Below are 22,358 nucleotides of genomic sequence, written 5' to 3' on the forward strand. Positions count from 1 at the left end.
TCTTAATTGACCATTAATTAATTCAACTTAAGCCACAACAACTCCCACTTTCAAGAGAATGTTGTTTAAATTGCAGTGAGTCTTTTATGGGTCAAAATCAAAAGCAACTTTCTTCAGAAAGATTGGGATGGGTAGTGATGGAATGGGAACATTGCTGAATGGGGGTTAGAAATGTAAACTTATTTTCTCCCAATAAGCTATGGTTGCAACACATTTCAGAGTCAGCCATTCTGGGTTTAAGTTCCACTCCAGTTACAGGAGCGCAAAACCAGGTTAACTTTTCAGTTATATGAACAATCTTTGAAATTCTTCAATATGCTTAAACATGTTGAAGCGACTGGTTTAACTGAGGTTCTGACATGCAATTATATTTCAAGATTTAATGTGCAATTGAGTAGGTGCTAAAATGACAAACTTCCACAAAGGCTTTTCTGTTGCAATCTTTGCCAGTGCAGAGCGGTGATGACAGAGAAAACGAGAGCAAGAGAGTTGACTGAGTGAGAATGTACTGGCTAAACTGTAAAAATAATAGTCTCTAGAATTACGTAAAACAAGTAAAAATGAGTATTGGTCCTAAACAAAGAACAGAGAGCATACTATGTCACTTCACACACCCAGTAATTTACGGAGCATAGCAGGGGCACATGCAAATGCAAGTATAAAGCTTCTCTTTTAAGTGCCCTTCCTCAACCTGAGAAATTACAATTCCAGCACCATTCCTGTGAAGTGGTCTCGTACATGTTTATATCATATGCACTGATGAATGGATTCAAAACCTGCAAGCGATTGCATGCACATGAAATATCTTATTGTTTTCACCCAAACAGGTTTTTAAAAACATTGAACTCTGCAAAAAAAAAAGTTGCAAGCCATTTTTCGTTGAAACAAGGAAAATCTGCAATTTGGGATGCAATCCTATTTAAAGAGATAGATAGCTTTCCCACTTTATTGTCAGCAAATTTAGTGATCATACCTCCAGTCCTTTCTTCCCAGTGTACGAACATCTTTTCCATTTAATCAATAGTTAAAAACTACCCATTTAGTTAGAGTCACATTACGTTTTGTAAGTCACAAGGTCAGTAAACTATTTAAATTATTTCCAACAGTGCTAACAATTCCGAAGATTTTTGTTGCCTGCGAATAATTTTATATCTATGCAAACACAAGTGCAATTTATTTTCCATATGAACCTTGAATTATCATGTGAACTGATTTTTTTGGGACATTGAAATATATTTCGAGTGTGCCGGTTCCCAGCCAATACTCAACAGTATCCAATGGTCATCTCGAAATAGATTTAACATCAATTTAAGTATTTTCTTCCATGCATTAAAACAATTCTGGACTCAACCTAAGACAAATACAAATCAAAGATTGCTTACTTGATACAGAAGAGAAGGTGGAAGTTTTGGAATAAAAGGAGAAATTATGATTCGGGAATATGATAATGAGGTAGTTTACGTTATTTTTTATATTGCTTATGAATAGTCCATGTTTCTGTACCTGTACAATTTCAGCTCACGTAGCGAGACTTTCATCGAATCAATGATCGGTGGTACATTATTATAATCTTTTTGTTTAATCATTGAGAAATTGTTCTGTACGATGATAACACCAAAATCTGCGACAACAACATTTTCAGAAGTAGGAGATTGAGGAACAACAACCACAGGTGCATTGATTTGTATATCCAGTGACATTCTGGCACTCCGTTCTGCAAGATCCTTCACTCCAGAAGCTGCTTGGACAGTTGCCTCAGTTACAACTTCTCTGGCAGTTTGGAAAATATTTATAAAAGCCTTTTTAAATGAAAATAACATTGTCACCAACAGAAACAACACTCAATGTATATAAAAAGTACACAAATTTAAATGATGTGCACTTGCAATGAAAACAAGTCCTGGTTTAAAGTCATGAATGTATTATAAAAGATTTCAATAAAACTTTTGGTAAACACTGAACTTACTTACCAATAAAGAGGACACAAATCTTTTCACAAAGATGACCTGAATACAGCCAACAGTCAATCGAATAGAACTATCAACCACATTCAGATTAGTATACGCAGCACCTCCTGTAGCATTCACATAAGTAGTCATGTTAAAGCTGAAGACCTCTTTTCCAGTAAGGGATACAGCCTAAAAATAAAAATCGATTTAATGAAAGTAAATGTTTACTTTTAACTTCCAATGTTAAACGGAGAACAAGTGCCAAAATAGTCAAAGAATATATGTGACCCCAAATATTGAACATTCGATTTCTTTAAACAGAAAACAGAACTTTCAATGGAAGAAACAGTACATTTTAATATTATTCCCAGATATCCCGGTAATGCATAGTGAATAGGTCTATTTTAACAAGAGTATATCGTGGTACCTTCTTGTACATTGCATTTTCTTCAGCATCCACAACTACAATATTCTTCAGTTTTGCTGTCACTTCGGTTGATGCCTTCCTCAACACCACCACAGCATCAAGACCTACCCAAATGTATTTGACATTTTATAAGATGCAATACACATAATAAATAATTTAGCTTGAAAAGATTAAAACTACTTGCCTTCAATGCTTATTTCTGAAATTCTTTTGCTTTTATTGCTGATAGAAATGTTCAGACTTGCCAATTCTGCATAACTATGAATGTTGATCAGGTCATCATGCTTTGATTTTTTAGAAGCTGAAGGATGCAAAAGAACATAACCTGATGATGGTCAAGTAGAAATTGAAAGCCAAAAGCCAATGGAATGTTGGCCTTCATAACAAGAGGAGTTGAGTATAGGAGCAAAGAGGTCCTTCTACAGTTGTACCGGGCCCTGGTAAGACCGCACCTGGAGTACTGTGTGCAGTTTTGGTCTCCAAATTTGAGGAAGGATATTCTTGCTATTGAGGGCGTGCAGCGTAGGTTCACTAGGTTAATTCCCGGAATGGCGGGACTGTCGTATGTTGAAAGGCTGGAGCAATTAGGCTTGTATACACTGGAATTTAGAAGGATGAGGGGGGATCTTATTGAAACATATAAGATAATTAGGGGATTGGACACATTAGAGGCAGGAAACATGTTCCCAATGTTGGGGGAGTCCAGAACAAGGGGCCACAGTGTAAGAATAAGGGGTAGGCCATTTAGAACGGAGATGAGGAAGAACTTTTTCAGTCAGAGAGTGGTGAAGGTGTGGAATTCTCTGCCTCAGAAGACAGTGGAGGCCAGTTCGTTGGATGCTTTCAAGAGAGAGCTGGATAGAGCTCTTAAGGATAGCGGAGTGAGGGGGTATGGGGAGAAGGCAGGAACGGGGTACTGATTGAGAGTGATCAGCCATGATCGCATTGAATGGCGGTGCTGGCTCGAAGGGCTGAATGGCCTACTCCTGCACCTATTGTCTATTGTCTATAAATGATTCAACTTGCCCATATCGGCCAACAGGTCCCATCTCCACTAGTCTAACTGCCTGCGTTTGATACACATCCCTCTAAACCTGTCCTATCCATGTACCTATCCAAATGTTTCTTAAACATTACGATAGTACTTACCACCACAACCTCTTCCAGCATCTCATTCCATACACCCACCATCCTTTGTGTGAAAAAGTTACCCTTCGTTTCCTATTAAATCTTTCCACCCTCACCTTAAACCTACATCCTCTGGTTCTCGATTCTCCTACTATGGGCAAGAGGCACTGCGTCTACCCGATCTTTTCCTCATGATTTTATACACCTTTATAAGATCACCCCTCATCCTCCAGCACTCCAAGGAATAGAGTCCTAGCCTGCTCAACTTGTCCATATAGCTCAGGCCCTCGAGTCCTGGCAACATGCTCGTTAATCTTCTCTGCACCCTTTCCAGCTTGACTACATCTTTCCTATAATGTGGTGCCCAGCACTGACTGAACACAATACTCTAAATGCAGCCTCACCAACATCTTATATAACTGCAATCTGACCTCCCAACTTTTATACTTACTCTATGATGAAGGGCAATGTGCCAAAAGACTTTCTGACCACCCAATCTAACTGTGACGCCACTTTTCAATGAACTATGTACCTGCACTCCTCGAACTCTCTGCTCTGCAACACTCCCCAGAACCCTACCGTTCATTGTGTAGGTCTTGCCCATGTTGGTCATCCCAAAGTACACCTCACATTTCTCAGACCATCTGCCCCAACCAATCAAGATCCTGCTGCAATTTTTGACAACCATCTTCACTATCGACAATACCACCCAATTTTGTATCATCTGCAAACATGCTAATCATGAATGTTCACATCTAAATCATTGATATAGATGACAAACAGCAATGGGGCCAGCACCGAACCCTGAGGCACACCACGAGTCACAGGTTTCCTGTCCGAGAAGCATCCTTCCACCTTCACCCTATGCTTCCTTCCATGAAGCCAATTTTCTATCCATTCAGCAATCTCTCCTTGGATCCCTCGGGATCTAACCTTTCAGAGCTGCCTACCATGCAGAATCTTGTTGACTCTGAGACAAGATTGAAGATGTGGCTTCTATCAACATATAATCTAGGAAACATAACCAAAGCATACAGGAAAGGTAAAGAATAACTATTTTCTCGAAGACGTTTTCTGTGGTCAGGGGAAGCAATTAGTGAGTGAATTGCAGACACATGAGAATTATTCAAAATGATCCAAACTACAATGGAATTCCAAGCTTCTTCAAACTTTCTTTATGCTCTTTTCAAATTATAGCAATGAGTATCTTTAGCTGACAATTCCTTTACGTCTGGTAATTGGTTAATAGAATAAAGTTTACAATTATCAACATTTCAGTACACTCAAATTAATTATGAATACTCTCATTGATTTGGTTCTCACCTCAAGGTCCCAGACTGACCTTGGACAATCCCATCTCCAACCTTCCCGTTGCTCCCACAGCATTGTACAAGCATTGAATAGCTAATTTATTAAAACATGGTCTCAAGCTTCCTGTTTAAAGCTATTTAAACAGATTTCTGCATCTGGTACAAACACACAAATACAGTGCAATGACACGGTTAACTACCATAGCCTGCACCTGACCTCCTTTGGTAACTCAATGGGATTGCTTTTACTTGCCGCAACCACAGCCATGAAAAGCACCAAATCCCATCCCAGCATCCTCTGAGTTCTTAAACATAGGTGTCTTCCTGACTTTTCTTAATGGCTGAAACCCCCACAATGCCTCGTTGAAATGAATGGTGTGTGTAATGAGGCCGATTATTTTACCCCATATCCTCTATTATGAAGACCATCTCCATACCACTGACCACATCAATCCATTTACTGTCGAAATGTTTGTAACGTTCTCACTTCCAAATATGACCATTTCAATGTTGCCGTGGCTGTTCTCTCATCCTGTCCTCTCAAAATGTTACCTTATCCAAAAACTGCAGCTTTCCTGCAATGCGCCTTCTCCTGCTCATACATTCACTTTCAACCTCCGACCTCTCTTATTCTTGTTGACCAGCACTGCCTTCTGCCTTCATATACTTTGAGGTGAGAGATAGACACATTTAAAAGGGACCAAAGGGGGAACTTTTTCATACAGAGGGCAATGTGTACATGGAATGAGCTGCCAGAGGGAGTGGTGAAGACAGGCATAATTATTACATTTAAAAGACATTTGGAAAGATAGGTGGATAGGAAAGGCTTGGAGGGACATGGGCCAAACACAGGCAAACAGAACTGGCTTGGTTAGGCAACTTGATTGGTTTGGACAAGTTGGGCCAAAGGCTCAACACATTTCTGCATTATATATCTTTATGACTTAGATGTAATTTACAACGGCGCAGTAGCACAGAGGTAGAGTTGCTGCCTTACAGCAACGGAGACCCGGGTTCAATCTTGACTACGGGTACTGTTTGTAAGGAGTTTGTACGTTCTCCCTGTGGCTGTGTGTGTTTTCTCCAGCTTTCTCCTGCATTCCACAGATGTGCAGGTTTGCAGGTAAATTGTCCCTAGTGTGTAGGATAGAACACGTGTACAGGTGATTGCTGGTCGACGCGGACTCGGTGGACCGAGGGACATGTTTCCATGCTTTATCTCTAAACTAAACTTATTTCATGCAAAAACCTCAATGTCTCTTCACATTTTCATGTCTCTCAGTCTGCCCATGGAGCCACACCTAATCCCATTCTTTCAGCTCTGGATCTATATTCTCACATAACATCTCATGCACTCAAGGAATTTTTTTTCATTGTGACAATCTTTCTTGATGGTCTTGACATTTACTTCTGCTCCAGTGTTTGTACTCCAATACCAATAATTCTTTTATTTTAAATATCTACATTAGATCACACCCAACTTTCACTTTCAGTACCATTTATTTTTTACCCAAGTTATAAAGTTGCATTTTTATAATGTTTTAAGGTCTTAAGTGATTGGAGCAGAATTAGGCCATTCTGCCCATCAAGTTTACTCTGCCATTTAATCATGGCTGATCTGTCTCTCTCCCTCCGAACAAAGAATAATTAACCCCAATTAACTTATTCAAACCAATTATTGCAGCTCCAATATTTTATTCAACAAATAAACTAATCTTATGCTTAATCATTTCTGATCTCAAATTGAAAACACAAATATATATAATCAGCAGACAAGTGAACTGACTAGTAAACCCAATCCTAATTGAACACGAAGTCATCCAATATTTTGAAATGCATAGTAAAATTGTAAACTACTGACATCCTTGCTGGGGATGCTGCTGATGATGGATGCGAGGTTCTCGTAGAACTCATCCTTTGTGTCTGATGTGGAGGACAGTGTCGGGGCATACACGCTGACAAGGGTGACCGGGCCTGCGGTGGTGTTGAGGCGGAGAATCAGGAGTCGCTCTGAGCCATTTCTGCCTGGTTCCACCGTGTTCAGCAGGCTGTTCCTTACTGCGAAGCCTACTCCGTCAGAGTCCTTACCCTGCCAGTAGAACGTGTAGTCCTTCTCCTTCAATGTGCCCGAGTCTGCCAGCCTTGTTTCCTGAAGGGTGGCTATGTCTACGTTGAGTCTCTTGAGTTCGTTGTTTATGACAGCTGTTTTCCTGGAATCGCTGATGTCCTTTGGGTTTCCAGAGAGGCCGGTCATCATTGTCCAGACATTCCAAGTTCCCAGTTTTAGAGCTGGTCTCTTTTGATGCGTTCTTTTGTTTGCAGGTGCAATGGTTGTGATCTGCTGTTCGGATGGTTCCTAATCCCAGTGCACCCAGTGAGGATAGCAGGCCGTGGCGGGACAGCACCTTATTGGCTGGGGGCTGCCCAGCTTGAGGCGGGCGGTAGCTGTCCAGTGAGATCAGAAAATCCCTCCCACCGTCGGGAGCAACCCCTGGCGCCTCGCTTTACACCAATCTAGCGATGACGTAACCAGTAACTGTTGCTCCCCGTGTTGTGTCGACGCCGCAGGCGAAGCTGGAGTGTCCTCTCCAGGTTTTAGGTGTAGGTTTGCAGTGATGTGTGGTCGGATGCAAGCCTGGGCGATGTCATATGAAGGACAGGCTTTTGCCCATGCAGCACGTCCCCCCTCTCCACGTCACTGATTGATCCAAAGGAACAGGAGAGTTGTTACAGCTTGGCACCAGCGTCGTCGAAGGAGCTGCCAGCACGAGGTTGTTGACAATGACGAACTGCCTTCGGGACTCCGACTCCAGATTTTCTTGAGGTTTACTCCTGGAGCCTTTTCCATGATTGGATACGGCCACAAGGCAGTGGATCAGAGTTTTCCCTCTCCTAGATGGACTGCCTTCCCAGGCTGATGAGCCTCATCTGCCCGAAACTCGTGGGGGCGGGAGCGTCTACCGTCCCGTGCAGAGTGGGCGCAGACCACAAATCATGGTCTTCCTGCCTTGGGCAGTTTGGTGTGGGCAAAATGAATGAAAACGGACAGCGACTGCTCGAGCTGTGCACTTACCATAACCTGTGCATTGCCAACTCGTACTTCCAGACAAAGCCCCAGCACAAGGTATCCTGGAGGCATCCACGCTCAAAGCATTGGTATCAACTGGATTTGATCCTAGTCAGGCGTGCCGCCCTCAAGAATGTTCTCCACACACGCTCCTACCACAGTGCGGACTGCGACACAGACCACTTCTTCGTGGGTTGCAAGATCAGGCTGCAACCAAAGAGGTTCTACCATACCAAGAAGCAGGGGAAACCCCACATCGATGTCAGCAAGATGCCCCATCCAGACCGCGTGCAACAGTTTGCAGAGGCTTTTGAGAGAGAACTTGGCACCTCGTATCCTGGAGACTCTGCAACAGAGAAGTGGGAAACTCTGCGGGACACCATGCACCGCACAGCCTTGGCTAGCTTTGGGATGAAGACCTCGAGGATACATGACTGGTTTGAGGCCAAATTGACCGAGATGACTCCCGTCATCGAAGCCAAGCGCGCCGCCCTAGCCGAGTACAACTGTCAGCCGAGAAGAACCTGCAGATCCTCAGGGCTGCCAGGAGCAAGGCTCAGCAGACTGCCAGGCGTTGCGCCAATGAGTACAGGGCACATTAGTGAGGACATCCAGACGGCCGCCATAACAGGGAACATCATGGGAATGTACAATGGCATTAAGGCGGTACTAGGACCAGTCCAGAGCAAGACACAACCCATCAAATCCTCCACTGGGGAGGTAATCACAGACAAATGCCAGCAGATGGAGAGATGGGTGGAAGACTACTCCGACCTCTACTTGAGAGAGAACACTGTGTCCCCCTCAGCCCTTGACGCCATTGAGTGCCTGCCGACCATGGATGAGTTAGATGGAGAGCCGACGGTAGAAGAGCTCAGCAAGGGCATTGACAGCCTGGCCTCAGGCAAGGCCCCAGGCAGCGATGGAATTCCCCCAGACCTGATCAAGCATTGCAAGACTACCTTACTGCTTCCTTTGCATGAAGTCCTCTGCCAGTGCTGGCAAGAAGGAGCTGTACCACAGGACATGAGGGATGCCACAATCATTACCCTCTACAGGAACAAGGGCGAGAGAAGCGATTGCAACAACTACAGAGGCATCTCCCTCCTCAACATCGTCGGCAAGGTCTTTGCTCGGGTCATCTTGATCCGCCTGCAGAAGCTGGCAGAACGTGTCTACCCAGAGTCACAGTACGGTTTCCGAGCTGAAAGGTCAACAGTAGACATGGTCTTCTCCCTTCGCCAGCTCCAGGAGAAATGCAGAGAACAGCGGAGGGCCCCTGTATATTGCTTTCATTGAACCTCACCAAGGCCTTTGACTTTGTCAGCAGAGATGGCCTATTCAAGGCTCTCCCAAAGATCGGCTGCCCACCACAACTGCAGAGCATGATAGAATCCTTCCACATCAACACGAAGGGGACAGTGCAGTTCACTGGCAGTTTCTCGGAGCCCTTCGACATCCGCAGTGGCGTCAAACAAGGCTGCGTCCTCGCTCCCACACTCTTTGGGATTTTCTTCGCTCTGCTCCTGAAACATGCCTTCGGCACCGCCTCAGAAGGGATCTACCTGCGTACTAGATCAGACGGCAAGCTCTTCAACCTCACCTGCCTCCGAGCCAAGACAAAAGTATGTGAAGCTCTCATCAGAGACATGTTGTTCGCCGATGACGCAGCAGTTGTGTCCCACACCCAGCAGGAACTACAGTCATTGATGGACCGCTTCTATCGGGCTTGCAAGAACTTTGGGCTGACCATCAGCCTGAAGAAGACAAACGTCCTGGGACAGGATACAGAGGCACCGCCTGTCATCACCATCGACGAGTACAAACTCAATGCCGTCCATCAGTTCAAGTACCTCGGCTCCACCATCACCGACAACCTCTCCATGGACACAGAGGATCAGGAAGGCAGCTACAACTCTCGCTCGCTTCACAAGTCGAGTGTGGACCAATCCAAAGCTGACAGTGAAGACAAAGATAGCAGTCTACAACGCCTGTGTCAACAGCGCGCTGCTGTAAGGCAGTGAGACATGGACTACATATGCCAGACTGGAGAAAAGACTCCACACCTTCCACCTTAGAAGCTTCCGCCGAATCCTGGGTATATCCTGGCAAGACAGAGTGTCCAACGCTGAGATTCTCTCTCGCGCTGGCCTTCCGAGTATGTACACTCTACTCAGGCAGTGCAGACTGCGGTGGCTGGGCCATGTCCACTGCATAGAGGATGGCCGTATTCCAAACGACATCCTCTATGTAGAGCTAACATCTGGGAGGAGAACCATCGGCCGCCCCCAGCTACGTTACAAGGATGTCTGCAAGAGAGATTTGAAGGTACTCGACATCGATGTGGTCCTGGGAGAGCCTTGCAGCTGACCGTACAAGGTGGAGATGTACCCTGAACCAACATCTCAAAACGGGGGAAGAGAATCTGATGAACGCAGCGGCAGAAAAGCGGGCACGTAGAAAGGAGCGCAGCAACTTCAACAGACCAGAGTCCACACACAAATGTGACCTTAGCGACAGAGACCTTCACTCCTGCATTGGTCTCTTCAGCCACAAGCGACGCTGCTCTAGCCGAGGTGCGGACCAAACAGCCAACTAGGAGGCATCACCCATGGTCAGCCATGACCGAGGGGGCCTAAGAAGACATCCTTGTTAATACAGCCTAGGTGGAAACTAAGAAATGGAATTTAAAAGCAAACAATTTAAAAATAAGCAGCACCTTTCTTCAAAAAGTAAAAACAATATTTTCTTACACGACTTTTTCTTTGTGACGACCTCTTTCCTCTGCTCAATGGCAGGGACAGGCTCATCTGAACTGGCCTTGCTTTCTGAATGTGGTATGAGGCTCTTCAGGAAATTAATGGTACTCAGCAGAGATTCTGTGTGTAGATGGACATCCAGAGAAGAAATGTTTACCTAAAATAAAAGATAATTGGACAATTCTGAGCTAAAATTATCTAAATCCAACCCACCTTAGAGATGGAAAAAAATAACAATAAAACACAATCCATCTATGAGCCATCAATCTTGCGCGATATTCATTTTAAAAAAAAACCAAATTCTGTTCACAAATAACTGATTTTGCTTATGCCTTTTAACAATGAATCTGCACAAATATTTTATTTTTATTTACAGGTCCAAAGTTTGTACTTCTGTGTATCACCAATTATTAGAAAAATATAAAATGCATATTATTAAGTAGAGATTTAAGTTCATATTATCATTAAAGTTACTTAAATTTCAACTATGCACAAGGAAAATACTGTTCTATCTAACTGCATCATAAAGTATGATAAAGAAAAGTTCATCTCAGTTAACCATTCTTTTGTATAGGAAAGAACTGCAGATGCTGGTTTAAACCGAAGATAGACACAAAATGTTGGAGTAACTCAGCTGGACAAGCAATATCTCCAGAGAGAAGGAATGGGTGACGTTTCAGGTCTTAAGAAGGGTCTCGACCCGAAACATCACCCATTCCATCTCTACAGAGATGCTGCCTGTCCCGCTGAGTTACTCCAGCATTTTGTGTCTATCTTGACCAATCTTTTAATGGTTCATTATTATCATGTGTACCAAGATACAATTAAAATATTTTCTTGTACAGATCATTAAGATTATTGCCTTACATCAGATTGTTGCCAGGACCAGAGAGTCTGAGCTATAGGCAGAGGTTGAGTAAGCTGGGACTCTATTTCTTGGAGCACAGGAGGATGTGGGGTGATCTTATAGAGGTGTATAAGATCATGAAAGGAATAGATCAGGTAGATGCACAAAGTCTCTTGCCCAGAGTAGTAATTCGAGGACCAGAGGACATAGGTTTAAGGTGATGGGAAAAAGATTTAATAGGAATCTGAGGGTCAACTTTATCACACATAGGGTGGTGGATGTATGGAACAAGCTGCCAAAAGAGGTAGTTGAGGCAGGGACTACCTCAACATTTAAGAAGCATTAAGACAGGTACATGGATAGGGCAGGTTTGGAGGGACATGGACCAAATTGCTGGCAGGTGGGACCAGTGTAGCTGGGACATGTCGGCCGGTATGGGCAAGTTGGGTCGAAGGTCCTGTTTCCACACTGTATCACTCTATGACATAAGTTCAATCCCCAGTTAAGTACAGAATGCAAAGCAACAGCCCACTGATTCTATATGCGAGTTGCCAGGTTTTGACGCCATTTTCAAAGTCCCAGCTGCAGCAGATCATAAATGCACATTGCATCCAGTCATCCCACGAATCGTCGTCCCTCTCCTCGCCCAGCCATCTTCAACCTTTGTCCCCTGGGGGCACTTCCCACAGCCGACCTTGAGGGCACGGAACGCAAGACCCCCGTTTCTTCTAACTGGCCCTTTGTCCAGCATCTGCCGCAGTTGCCAAATCCCTCTACCCTCCTCTCTGGTTTCCAGTTTTTGGGGCAAGCATGGCCTGGCTCTGCAGCTTCTTCTCCTGGACCTTGTGCCACACTCGGCGTGCTGGGACCTTCTGCAGCACGCAGTGCCTGGACTTTTTACAGGGGCAGAGATCAAATGCAGGCTTCAGGTGAAGCTCTTTAATAACAAGTTAAGGAGATGAAATTTGACCCATGGTCAAAACAGTCATTTCATGCCCTCTCCCATTTGCATGTTGACTGCCAAGTCATGTCACTAGTTCCAATGTTCCAAGAGAATCTCTATAATATTTTAGAGAGCCATGCTTAGTTATAACATATTTAATCTTTGAATATGACACAATAAAAATTTGCAGAGCTACCAATATCATGTAACTTATTAGCATTACCTTGTGGCTCCAATTTACACCCTTATGTGTTTTATATCGCGGGTCAAAAGCACAACAATTTTGTTAAGATACTAGTTTTATTCCACTCTCCTACAAATTGCTTAACCTTTAAGCCCTACAAGTGATTGGGCATATGTCCACCAAGGTTTTCAGGGAAACGAAGCAGTCAGTCATGAGATTTCTGAGATCCCTGTGGACAGGGGAGGTTTGAGCTGTCATGTCGGCAAAATACTCCTCAAAATATACACGTGCTCTATAAATGACGAGCATTCAAGTTATGATTTTTTTTTCTATTGTGCCATTGTTTCTTTTGGGTATGCCTTTAATTTGTTGCAATAAATAGTCTGCCATTCTCTGCCCACTGGAAGACAATGTACCACAATATCCTTAATGCATTTGTCCAAAGGCCCAGCCGTTTCCATATTAACCAGGAATGTAACCCCTCTATAAATGGAAGGATGGCTACTGTTTCTTTGACTCACTGGAGGAACAGTGCCAGCCAACTTTTGTAATCGCTGCATATAGATTTCAAGGACCATTAATAACATGCATGGCATTTAGTTAGAAAACTTGTTGAGTGTAATGTGGGGTGCTGGGGGGGAGAGAGAGAAAACTGGAGAAGGTAGTGGTAGGGCAAAGCCTGACAAATGATAGGTGGATACAGACGAGTGAGGTTGACTGGCAGATGAATGCAGTGAGTGACAAAGTTAGAGGTGAAAATTTGCAAAAGGGCTCTTTATATGCAATCAAAACTTTAAGATTAGCATTTCCTTCAGATGCAAGAATGTTATCTCTTCTCCCACTGCAGATTTTTTTTCCATGGAACCCCCCCTTCCCAAATGAATAACAACAGACCAACAATTGATTCAGGATCCAACTTGGAGCATGCAGGGGGAATGGACGGGATGAAATTCTCTGCAATTCTACAGCATTTTTCACAGGCACCATAAACATCCCTTAATTCATCTTTTTTTTAAAGATTGGTATTAACTGATTACGCACGGCGTGCGCACCACCCATGCCAACAAATGTGAATATCATTAAAAACAAATATGCAAAATTCATGATCAAACTGAACAGAAATCAAAACCACCTCCATCAAAAAAGTGCCAGTCTATATTGGATTGGGTAAGGGCTTGTAACATTCTCGGTGTCTGAGCATGAGGTGAGATGGGCTCTGACGCGTGTGAACACGAGGAAAGCTGGAGGCCCAGATGGTATATCTGGGCGAGTGCTAAAGTCTTGTGCTACTCAGCTTGCTCCAGTGCTCACCACAATATTCAACCTCTCCTTGGCCAAGTCCGTGGTCCCTGCATGCTTCAAAAGATCCATCATTGTACCGGTGCCAAAGAATGCCTCTCCAGCGTGTTTAAATGACTACCGACCGGTGGCCCTCACCTCGGTTGTCATGGAAAGCTTTGAGAGGCTAGTCAAGAAGCACATCTGCGCTCTCCTTCCTCGCAACATGGACCCACTACAGTTCGCATACCGTTCGAACAGGTCCACGGATGATGCGGTCTCCCAGGTTCTACACACCGCTCTCTCTCATCTGGACAACCAGGGGGGCTATGTGAGGATGCTGTTCATTGACTTTAGTTCAGCTTTCAACACAATAGTCCCCAGCAGACTGGTTGAGAAGCTGCTGGAACTGGGGCTTAGCACCTCTCTGTGTGCCTGGGTCCTGGACTTTCTCACGGCCAGGCCCCAAGTGCTCAGGATGGGGGAACACACATCTAGCTCCTTCACCCTGAACATAGGATCCCCCCAGGGCTGCGTCCTTAGCCCCCTACTGTACTCCCTGTGCACACATGACTGTGGGGCCAGGTTCAGCCCAAACTCCATCATCAAGTTTGCTGATGACACTGTGGTGGTGGGCCGGATCTCCAACAACGATGAGAAGGCCTACCGGGAGGAGGTGGCTGATCTGGCACTCTGGTGTCGGGACAATAGCCTCCTCTTGAATGTCAAAAAAACTAAGGAGCTGATTGTGGACTTCAGAAAGGCTAAACATCCAAGGACGTACACGCCACTGGATATAAATGGGTCTACTGTGGATAGGGTGAGCAGTTTTAAATACTTGGGAGTCCGCATCACAGAGGATCTGACGTGGGCAATGCACATTGCCGCACTGGTGGGTAAGGCAAAGCAGCGCCTTTACCACCTTAGACAACTGAGGAAATTCAGAGTGTCTCTGAGGATCCTTCATTGCTTCTACTCTGGGGCTGTAGAGAGCATCCTGTCTGGCAACATTACAGTCTGGTTTGGGAACAGCTCTGCCCAGGACAGGATGGCCCTGCAGAGAGTAGTGCGATCGGCAGAACGCACCATGGGAACTACACTCGTCCCCCTGCAGGACCTATACATCAGGAGGTGCAGATCCAGAGCAAGCAAGATCATGAGTGACCCCTGCCACCCCAGTAACGGACTGTTCCAGATGCTACGATCAGGCAAACGCCTCCGCTGTCACGCTGTGAAAACGGAGAGGATGAGACGGAGTTTCTTCCCACAGGCCATCAGGACTGTCAACTTTTATAACCCCAGAGACTAAATTTTTGTCTACACTATAGTAACTTATTAACTTTATTTATATGCTGTAACTGTAATTCTTTTCTGTGCACAATCCGCAGGCATTGCCACTTTCATTTCACTGCACATCGTGTATGTGTATGTGACAAATAAATTTGACTTGACTTGACTTGACTTGACCACATTATTTACCAAGGAAGTCAAAGGATATGGTGGCAAATTGTTTTCCTTCCAGTGTTTTTGACAGTTCCAATTCTCAATATTGCTTTTCTTTCTGCTTAAAAATCCTTGCTGCATTTTAGTAAATAAAGTTTTTTTTAAACCTAGAACTAAAGCTGCTATTTTCAGACATCAAAAACACACAAGCAAAAATGTTGTAGCACAAGCTGTTTTATCCGTCTCTTTCCTTTAGCTGTCTCAAAATTAACTAAAATCATCCAGCTCCAGGAACATTTGAACCAAGCAGGATTCAAGTATTTCAGAATAAAAAATTGAAACAGATAATAGTCAAAATACATGTAACATCCCCCTCCAATTACTCAAAAGAACATAAAACACAAGAATAATATTTATTGAGCCCCTGATACCAAGATAAATGCCAGATCATCTCTTCTCTCCACGATAACTAATAGGCCCCCACTCCCTCATCTTTACTATGGATGTCCAGTCACTCTACACCTCCATCCCCCACCAGGATGGTCTTGAAGCCCTCCGTTTCTTCCTCGACCACAGAACCAGCCAATCTCCATCTACCAATACTCTCCTCCACCTAGCAGAGCTGGTTCTTACCCTCATCAACCTCTGCTTCCTCCCACTTCCGCCAAATCCGAGGCGTAGCTATGGGCACTCGCATGGGCCCCAGCTATCCCTGCCTCTTTGTAGGGTACGTTGAACAATCCCTGTTCTAGGCGTACACTGGCCCCACCCCGAACTACATTGGCGACTGCATTGGTGCTACCTATTGTATCCATGCAGAACTCACTGACTTCATAAATGTCATTACTAATTGCCATCCTGCTCTTAAATATACTTGGACTATCTCCGACATCTCCCGACCGTTTCTGGATCTTACCATCTCCATCACAAGAGACAGACTAGTGACCGACATCTCGTACAAACCTACTGACTCCCATAGCTATCTTGACTACACTTCTTCCCACCCTGTTTCCTGTAAAAACTCTATCCTCTGCTCCCAATTCCTCCGTCTACGCCGCATCTGTGCCCAGGATGAGGTGTTTCATACTAGGGCATCAGAGATGTCCTCATTCTTTAGGAAACGGGGGTTCCCCTCTTCCATTATAGATGAGGCTCTCACTAGGGTCTCCTCTATATCCCGCAGCTCCGCTCTTGCTCCCCCTCTCCCCATTTGTAACAAGGTTAGAGTCCCCCTGGTCCTCACTTTCCACCCCATCAGCCGTCGTATACAACAAATTATCCTCCAACATTACCGCCACCTCCAACGGGATCCTACTAGTGGCCACATCTTCCCATCTCCACCCCTTTCTGCAGAGACCGTTCCCTCCGTTACTCCCTGGTCCACTCGTCCCTTCCCACCCAAACCACCCCCTCCCCAGGTACTTCCCCCTACAACCGCAGGAGATGCAACACCTGTCCCTTTACCTCCCCCCTCGACACCATCCAAGGACCCAGTCTTTCCAGGTGAGGCAGAGGTTCACCTGCACCTCCTCCAACCTCATCTATTGTATCCGCTGTTCCAGATGTCAACCTCTCTACATCGGCGAGACCAAGCGCAGGCTCGGCGATCATTTCGCTCAACACCTCTGCTCAGTCCGCCTTAACCAACCTGATCTCCCGTTGGCTCAGCACTTCAACTCCCCCTCCCAATCTGACCTTTTTGTCCTGGGCCTCCTCCATTGTCATAGTGAGGCCCAGCGCAAATTGGAGGAACAGCATCTCATTCTTCCCAGTTCTCCCACTAGTCTTCCTGTCTCCTACTACATCCTATCTTTGTCCCACCGCCTCCCCTGACATCAGTCTGAAGAAGGGTCTCGACCCGAAATATCACCCATTCCGTCTCTCCAGAGATCCTGCTTGACCCTCTGAGTTACTCCAGCATTTTGTGTCTACCTTCGATGTAAACCAGCATCTGCAGTTTTCTTTCCGACCAGTATATCATCTTTAATTGGTAAGTCAAAACAATGTTCCACAAAGCACTCCATTTTTCGCAACTCATAGTGATTACTGAAAACCAGTGGTTCTTTGCCCTGTGGAACCTTTACCTTGATGAGTTGCTCAGTATTGTTGTAGGTAGTTGCAAACTCTGGTCCATTTCTGTTGGCCTGAAAAATAAGCGATTCATTTTTATTTATGTCATTTAAAATACTAAGATGCAACTTCAAAACATTAATTTGATAAATGAATGCCTAGCTAGATGACTTGTGTCTCAGTAGAAGAGCATTTTGCGAACAGTGATTAAAACTCCTTTCTAAGATAGTTATGAATAAGGATAAATTTGAACTTTGGGGGAAATGTACTACAAAGAGGTGAGGCAGATTACAACCTTATTAAGTAGGATATACAGAGAGTAAATTGGGTGCAGCTGTTATTGCATGACCATATCAGACAGGTGAGAAGACAATATTCTGGAGTAACTCAGCAGGTCGGGAATCATCTCTGGAGAACATGGATAGGTAACATTTCGAATCAGGACCTTTCTTCAGACATGTGGGAGCCATGTAAAGACCTGCTGATCAACATTCAGGACCAGCATGTTCCAATGAAGAGGGGAGACAACAATGGCAAGGTAAGGAAATCTTGAATGACAAAAGAGATTGCAAATTTGATTGAATAAGGGAATATGAAAGGTTTTGGAAGATGAAATCAGTCAGGATTATTGAAGAATATAAATAAAACAAGCGTGAACCATAGCAAGGAACTAGGAGGGTCAAAAGGGTCCATAAAAGGTCTTTGGTAAAAGATTAACAACAAGAAACCAAGGAGGGAGAAAGTAGGATAATTTATGCTTGGAATCAGAGGATGTAGGCAAGGTATTAAATTAGTAGTTTGCATCTGCATTCACCAACTAGAAGTACGTGGAGGTTAATGAGATCACGGCAGGGTGTACTAATATGCCTGGGGCAGTTAGATCAAGGTTGGGGTGGTGTTGGGTCTCATGAAGAAGATTAAGGTAGATAAATCCCAGGGCATGATGAGATATATCCCAGGCTGTGAGAGGCAAGAGAGGAGATTGCTAAGGTTTTGGCGAAAATCTTTGGATCCTCTCTAGATGCAGGCAAGGACCCAAGGACTGGAGAGCAGCTAGTGTTGTTCCTTAGTTTTAGAGGTGGATTAGAGATAATCAAGGAAATTACAGGACAGTGGCATGGAAGTTGTTGGAAGGGGATTCTTCAGGATAGGATTTACTCACAGTTGGAATAATTAGGGATTGAATGGGATAATTAAGGATAGTCAGCATGAACTTTGCTGTTTGCAGGCCATACCGTACTGACTTGATTGAGATGTTTTTAAAGAAGACGACTAATGTGATGAAGGAGACAAGAGTGGATATTGTCCACATGGATTTTCCTGAGGCTTTTAATAAAATCCTTCTGTTGGCTTATCCAGAAAATTTTGATACATGGGATCCAAGCAATTGGTAGTTAAAATTTAGAACCCATAAAAGACACTGTCATGGCGGAAGAGTATTCTTCCAGATGGAGGTCTATGAGCAGTGGTGTTCCAAGGGATTTGTGCTAGGAACCCTATATAAATGTAGATGGGTTTGTTAGTAAGATTGCAGAGATCATCAAAATTGGTTGAGTTGCAGACAGGCTGGCTAAGAATATAACAGTATTTAATTTAGTCACAGATATACGGACGGAGAAATGGCTAATGAAGCTTAATCTGATAACGTTGAATAGGATAGCTGAACGTGGATAAGACAAGAGCATTGAGGATATCCAGCAGGTGAACTTAAAATGTCATGGAGCTGGGTGCCATCATAAACATATTGTTCTACGGCAGACTACCATAACATTCAATACAGAACGCAGCAAAGCTGACCTGCTTTCCCCTGCTGTCAATGGAATTAAACTTTTTTGGAGATCGCAAAATGTTGCTAATTCACTACTCACTTTACTGCATCACTTTATATTTGTTTGACGGGCTACCGTATCCTATAATTTCTTTGCTTTAAAAAAAGTTACACAGAAACTTCATTTCAAATTGCAACTATGAATTTTTCCACTGAAAAGAATTGGATGTTTTTTCAAACTCAGTTGTTTGGATAATTAATAACAAAAAAAAACCTGCTTTGGGAATTCAGCAGGCCAGGCAGCATCTGCGGGAGAAAATGGACAGACAATGTTTTGGGTCAGGGACCTTCTTCAGTCCTAAGAAGAGTCCCAACCTAAATCGTCGTCAGTCCAGCATTTTTTTTTTTCAGATTCCTATATCGACAGTCTCTTTTGTCTTTTGGTTTCATTATTAGTTGGAAATTGATGTGAGAAGTCCTCATTAACATAGTTTGAATATTGCAACTTTCAAACAATAATTGATGTAATCATGCATCACCAATAAAAGGAATTTGGTTTAGTGTTATTCAATACCTTAATATATTCTATGGTAAGGAGATCATCTGCATTGTTGTCCAACGTGGTGACAATATAAATCGGGTTATTTTCAGAATCTAAAATGTTAAAAGGTGATAATGAGTCACCGTACGTTTCCTGCAAATTGATTAGATTTCTCCAATAATTACAAATACGTTTTTCCAGATTACATTCATTTCTTCACAATTATGTTCTTAAAAACATATATTTGCTCCATTTTAATGCCTGCAAATCTGTCTCCCCTCAAAACAATTTAAACCCAGAACATGTTCACACCCTTGATGCTCAAGTTCATCCATACCTTTATTCAGGCTTTCGTAAGTTTCAACCCATGTTCTCAGTCACATTAAAACCTGCTAATATCTATTGTCATCAAACCACCTCCTTCCCAATAGCCCAGCAATTGGATTGTAATTCTAGTACAATTTTTTTCAGTAATTTCTCAGCATCTAATATAATTTGCTCGCACTCTATTTCAGCTGGTCCTGAGGTAACAAATGAGCTCACTGCAAGAGTCCAGGGAGATGATGACTTATGGGATAGATGGGTCGGTAAATTGAGAGGGTGCACCTATTCCACCATTTACACTAGACCATGTGTTCCCAATGCATGCTCCCAGGCAGTGCTTGCTGCTCCCACTGTCGTCACCCCAGCTACCACAGCCCCCACCCCACACTGCTCTCAGGCAGCGCCTGCCGGCACCCCTGCCGCCACCCAGGCCGTGCCCGCCACTGCCGCCACCACAACTGCCACGCGCCAGCCAAGACTGCTGTCGCCATGGCCACCCCCCAGCCACTGCCACACCTCATCTGCACTCCAGTTGCAACCAGTGGCACACCCAATCTTCCCCTCTCTGCCAACCACCAGCAGGCCGGGGCCATCAACTCACCTGTATCCAATGCCCAGTTCTAGACCCAGAGACTGAAGAAGGGTATCGATCCAAAGCGTCACCTACCCATGTTCTCCAAAGATGCAGCCTGACCTACTGAGTTACTCCGGAACTTTGTGCCTACCTTCAGTATAATCCATTTAACTGTAGTTCCTTTCTGCACTAATAATCGCTTACTCAGTTATAGCAGACATCAGCAATAATGGACACAATTCTTCCCTCTCCCTCCCTCTTAACAACTGCACAATCATCATTTCACAATTAATAAGATCATAAGTCATAAGTGATAGGAGTAGAATTAGGCCATTTGGCCCATCAAGTCTACTCCGCCATTCAATCTTGGCTGATCTATCTCTCCCTCTCCTGCCTTCTCCCCATAACCTCTGACACCTGTATTAATCAAGAAATCTATCTCTCCCTAAAATATATCCAATGATTTAGCCTCCACAGCCTTCGGTGGCAAAGAATTCCACAGATTCACCATCCTCTGACTAAAGAAATTCCTCCTCACCTCCTTCCTAAAATAACATCCTTTAATTGTGAGCCTATGACCTAGTCTTAGGCTCTCCCACTAGTGGAAACATCCTCTCCACATCCACTCTATCCAAGCCTTTCACTATTTTGTATGTTTCAATGAAGTCCCCCCTGATTCTTCTAAACTCCAGCGAGAACAGGCCCAGTGCCTTCAAACGCTCATATGTTAACCTACTCATTCCTGAGATCATTCATGTAAACCTCCTCTGGACCATCTCCAGAGCCAGCATATCCTTCCTCAGAAATGGTGCCCAAAATTGCTCCCAGTATTCCAAATGCGGCCTCACCAGCACCTTATAGAGACTCGGCATTATATCCCTGTTTTTGTATACGTCCTCTCGAAATAAGTGCTTGCATTGCATTTGTTTTCTATACTACCGATTTGACTTGCAGATTAACTTTTTGGGAGTCCTGCAATAGCATCCTAATTCCTTTTGCACCTCCGATTTCTGGATTCTCTCCCCATTTAGAAAATAATCTACATCTTTATTCCTACTACCAAAATGCATGACTCCACGCTTTGCTACACTATATTCCATCTGCCACGTCGCTGTCCACTTTCCCAATGTATCCAGGTCCTTCTGCAGTCCCTGCTTTCTGTACACTACCTGCCCCTCCACCTATTTTCGTATCATCTGCAAACTTGGCCCCAAAGCCTTCAATCCCCTAATCCAATCATTAATATACGTTAAGTGCAGCGGCCACCTCCAGTTTAAATTCCATTTGGAATATTTTGGAGGACAAAGAACCAAGAACCGAGCCCTGCGGAACTCCGCTAGTCACTGGCAGCCAATCAGAAAACCCCCTTTTATAGCCACTCTTTGCCTCCTGCCATCCAGCCAACCTGATATCCATGCTAGTATCTGCCCTTCAATATCATGGGCTCTCATCCTCCTTAGCAGCCTGCCGTGTGGCATCTTATGAAAAGCTTTCTGGAAATCTAGGTAACTGACTCTCCTTTGTCTGTCTTGCTATTTACTTCTTCAAAGAATCCCAGCAAATTTGTCAGGCAAGACCTCCTCTTCACAAAGCCATGCTGACTTTGGCCTATGTTTTCATGAACCTCTAAGTACTCCGTAACTTCATCCTTAATAATGGAATCTTACCAACCACCAAAGTCAGACTAACCGGCCTATAGTTCCCACAATTCTGCTTTGCTTTGCTCCCTTCTTGTGCAGCCGGGTA

The 22,358-nt window shown here is 44.2% G+C and overlaps 1 protein-coding gene across 3 annotated transcripts in view; it reads right to left on the reverse strand.

The window, feature by feature from the left end:
- vps13a (vacuolar protein sorting 13 homolog A) overlaps window positions 1-22,358 on the reverse strand; it is a 283,176-nt gene that overhangs the window by 165,346 nt on the left and 95,472 nt on the right. For all 3 annotated transcript variants that reach the window (XM_078396225.1, XM_078396226.1, XM_078396227.1), the window contains 7 exons: window positions 19,748-19,827; window positions 17,420-17,479; window positions 10,635-10,797; window positions 2,561-2,677; window positions 2,377-2,480; window positions 1,971-2,138; window positions 1,504-1,799 (listed from right to left, as the gene is read on the reverse strand). In XM_078396225.1, coding sequence (XP_078252351.1) covers window positions 1,504-1,799; window positions 1,971-2,138; window positions 2,377-2,480; window positions 2,561-2,677; window positions 10,635-10,797; window positions 17,420-17,479; window positions 19,748-19,827 — 988 coding nt within the window. The remainder of the gene's footprint in view (window positions 1-1,503; window positions 1,800-1,970; window positions 2,139-2,376; window positions 2,481-2,560; window positions 2,678-10,634; window positions 10,798-17,419; window positions 17,480-19,747; window positions 19,828-22,358) is intronic.

Source organism: Rhinoraja longicauda, chromosome 3, assembly GCF_053455715.1.
Source record: "Rhinoraja longicauda isolate Sanriku21f chromosome 3, sRhiLon1.1, whole genome shotgun sequence".
NCBI classification, from domain to species: Eukaryota; Metazoa; Chordata; class Chondrichthyes; order Rajiformes; family Arhynchobatidae; genus Rhinoraja; species Rhinoraja longicauda.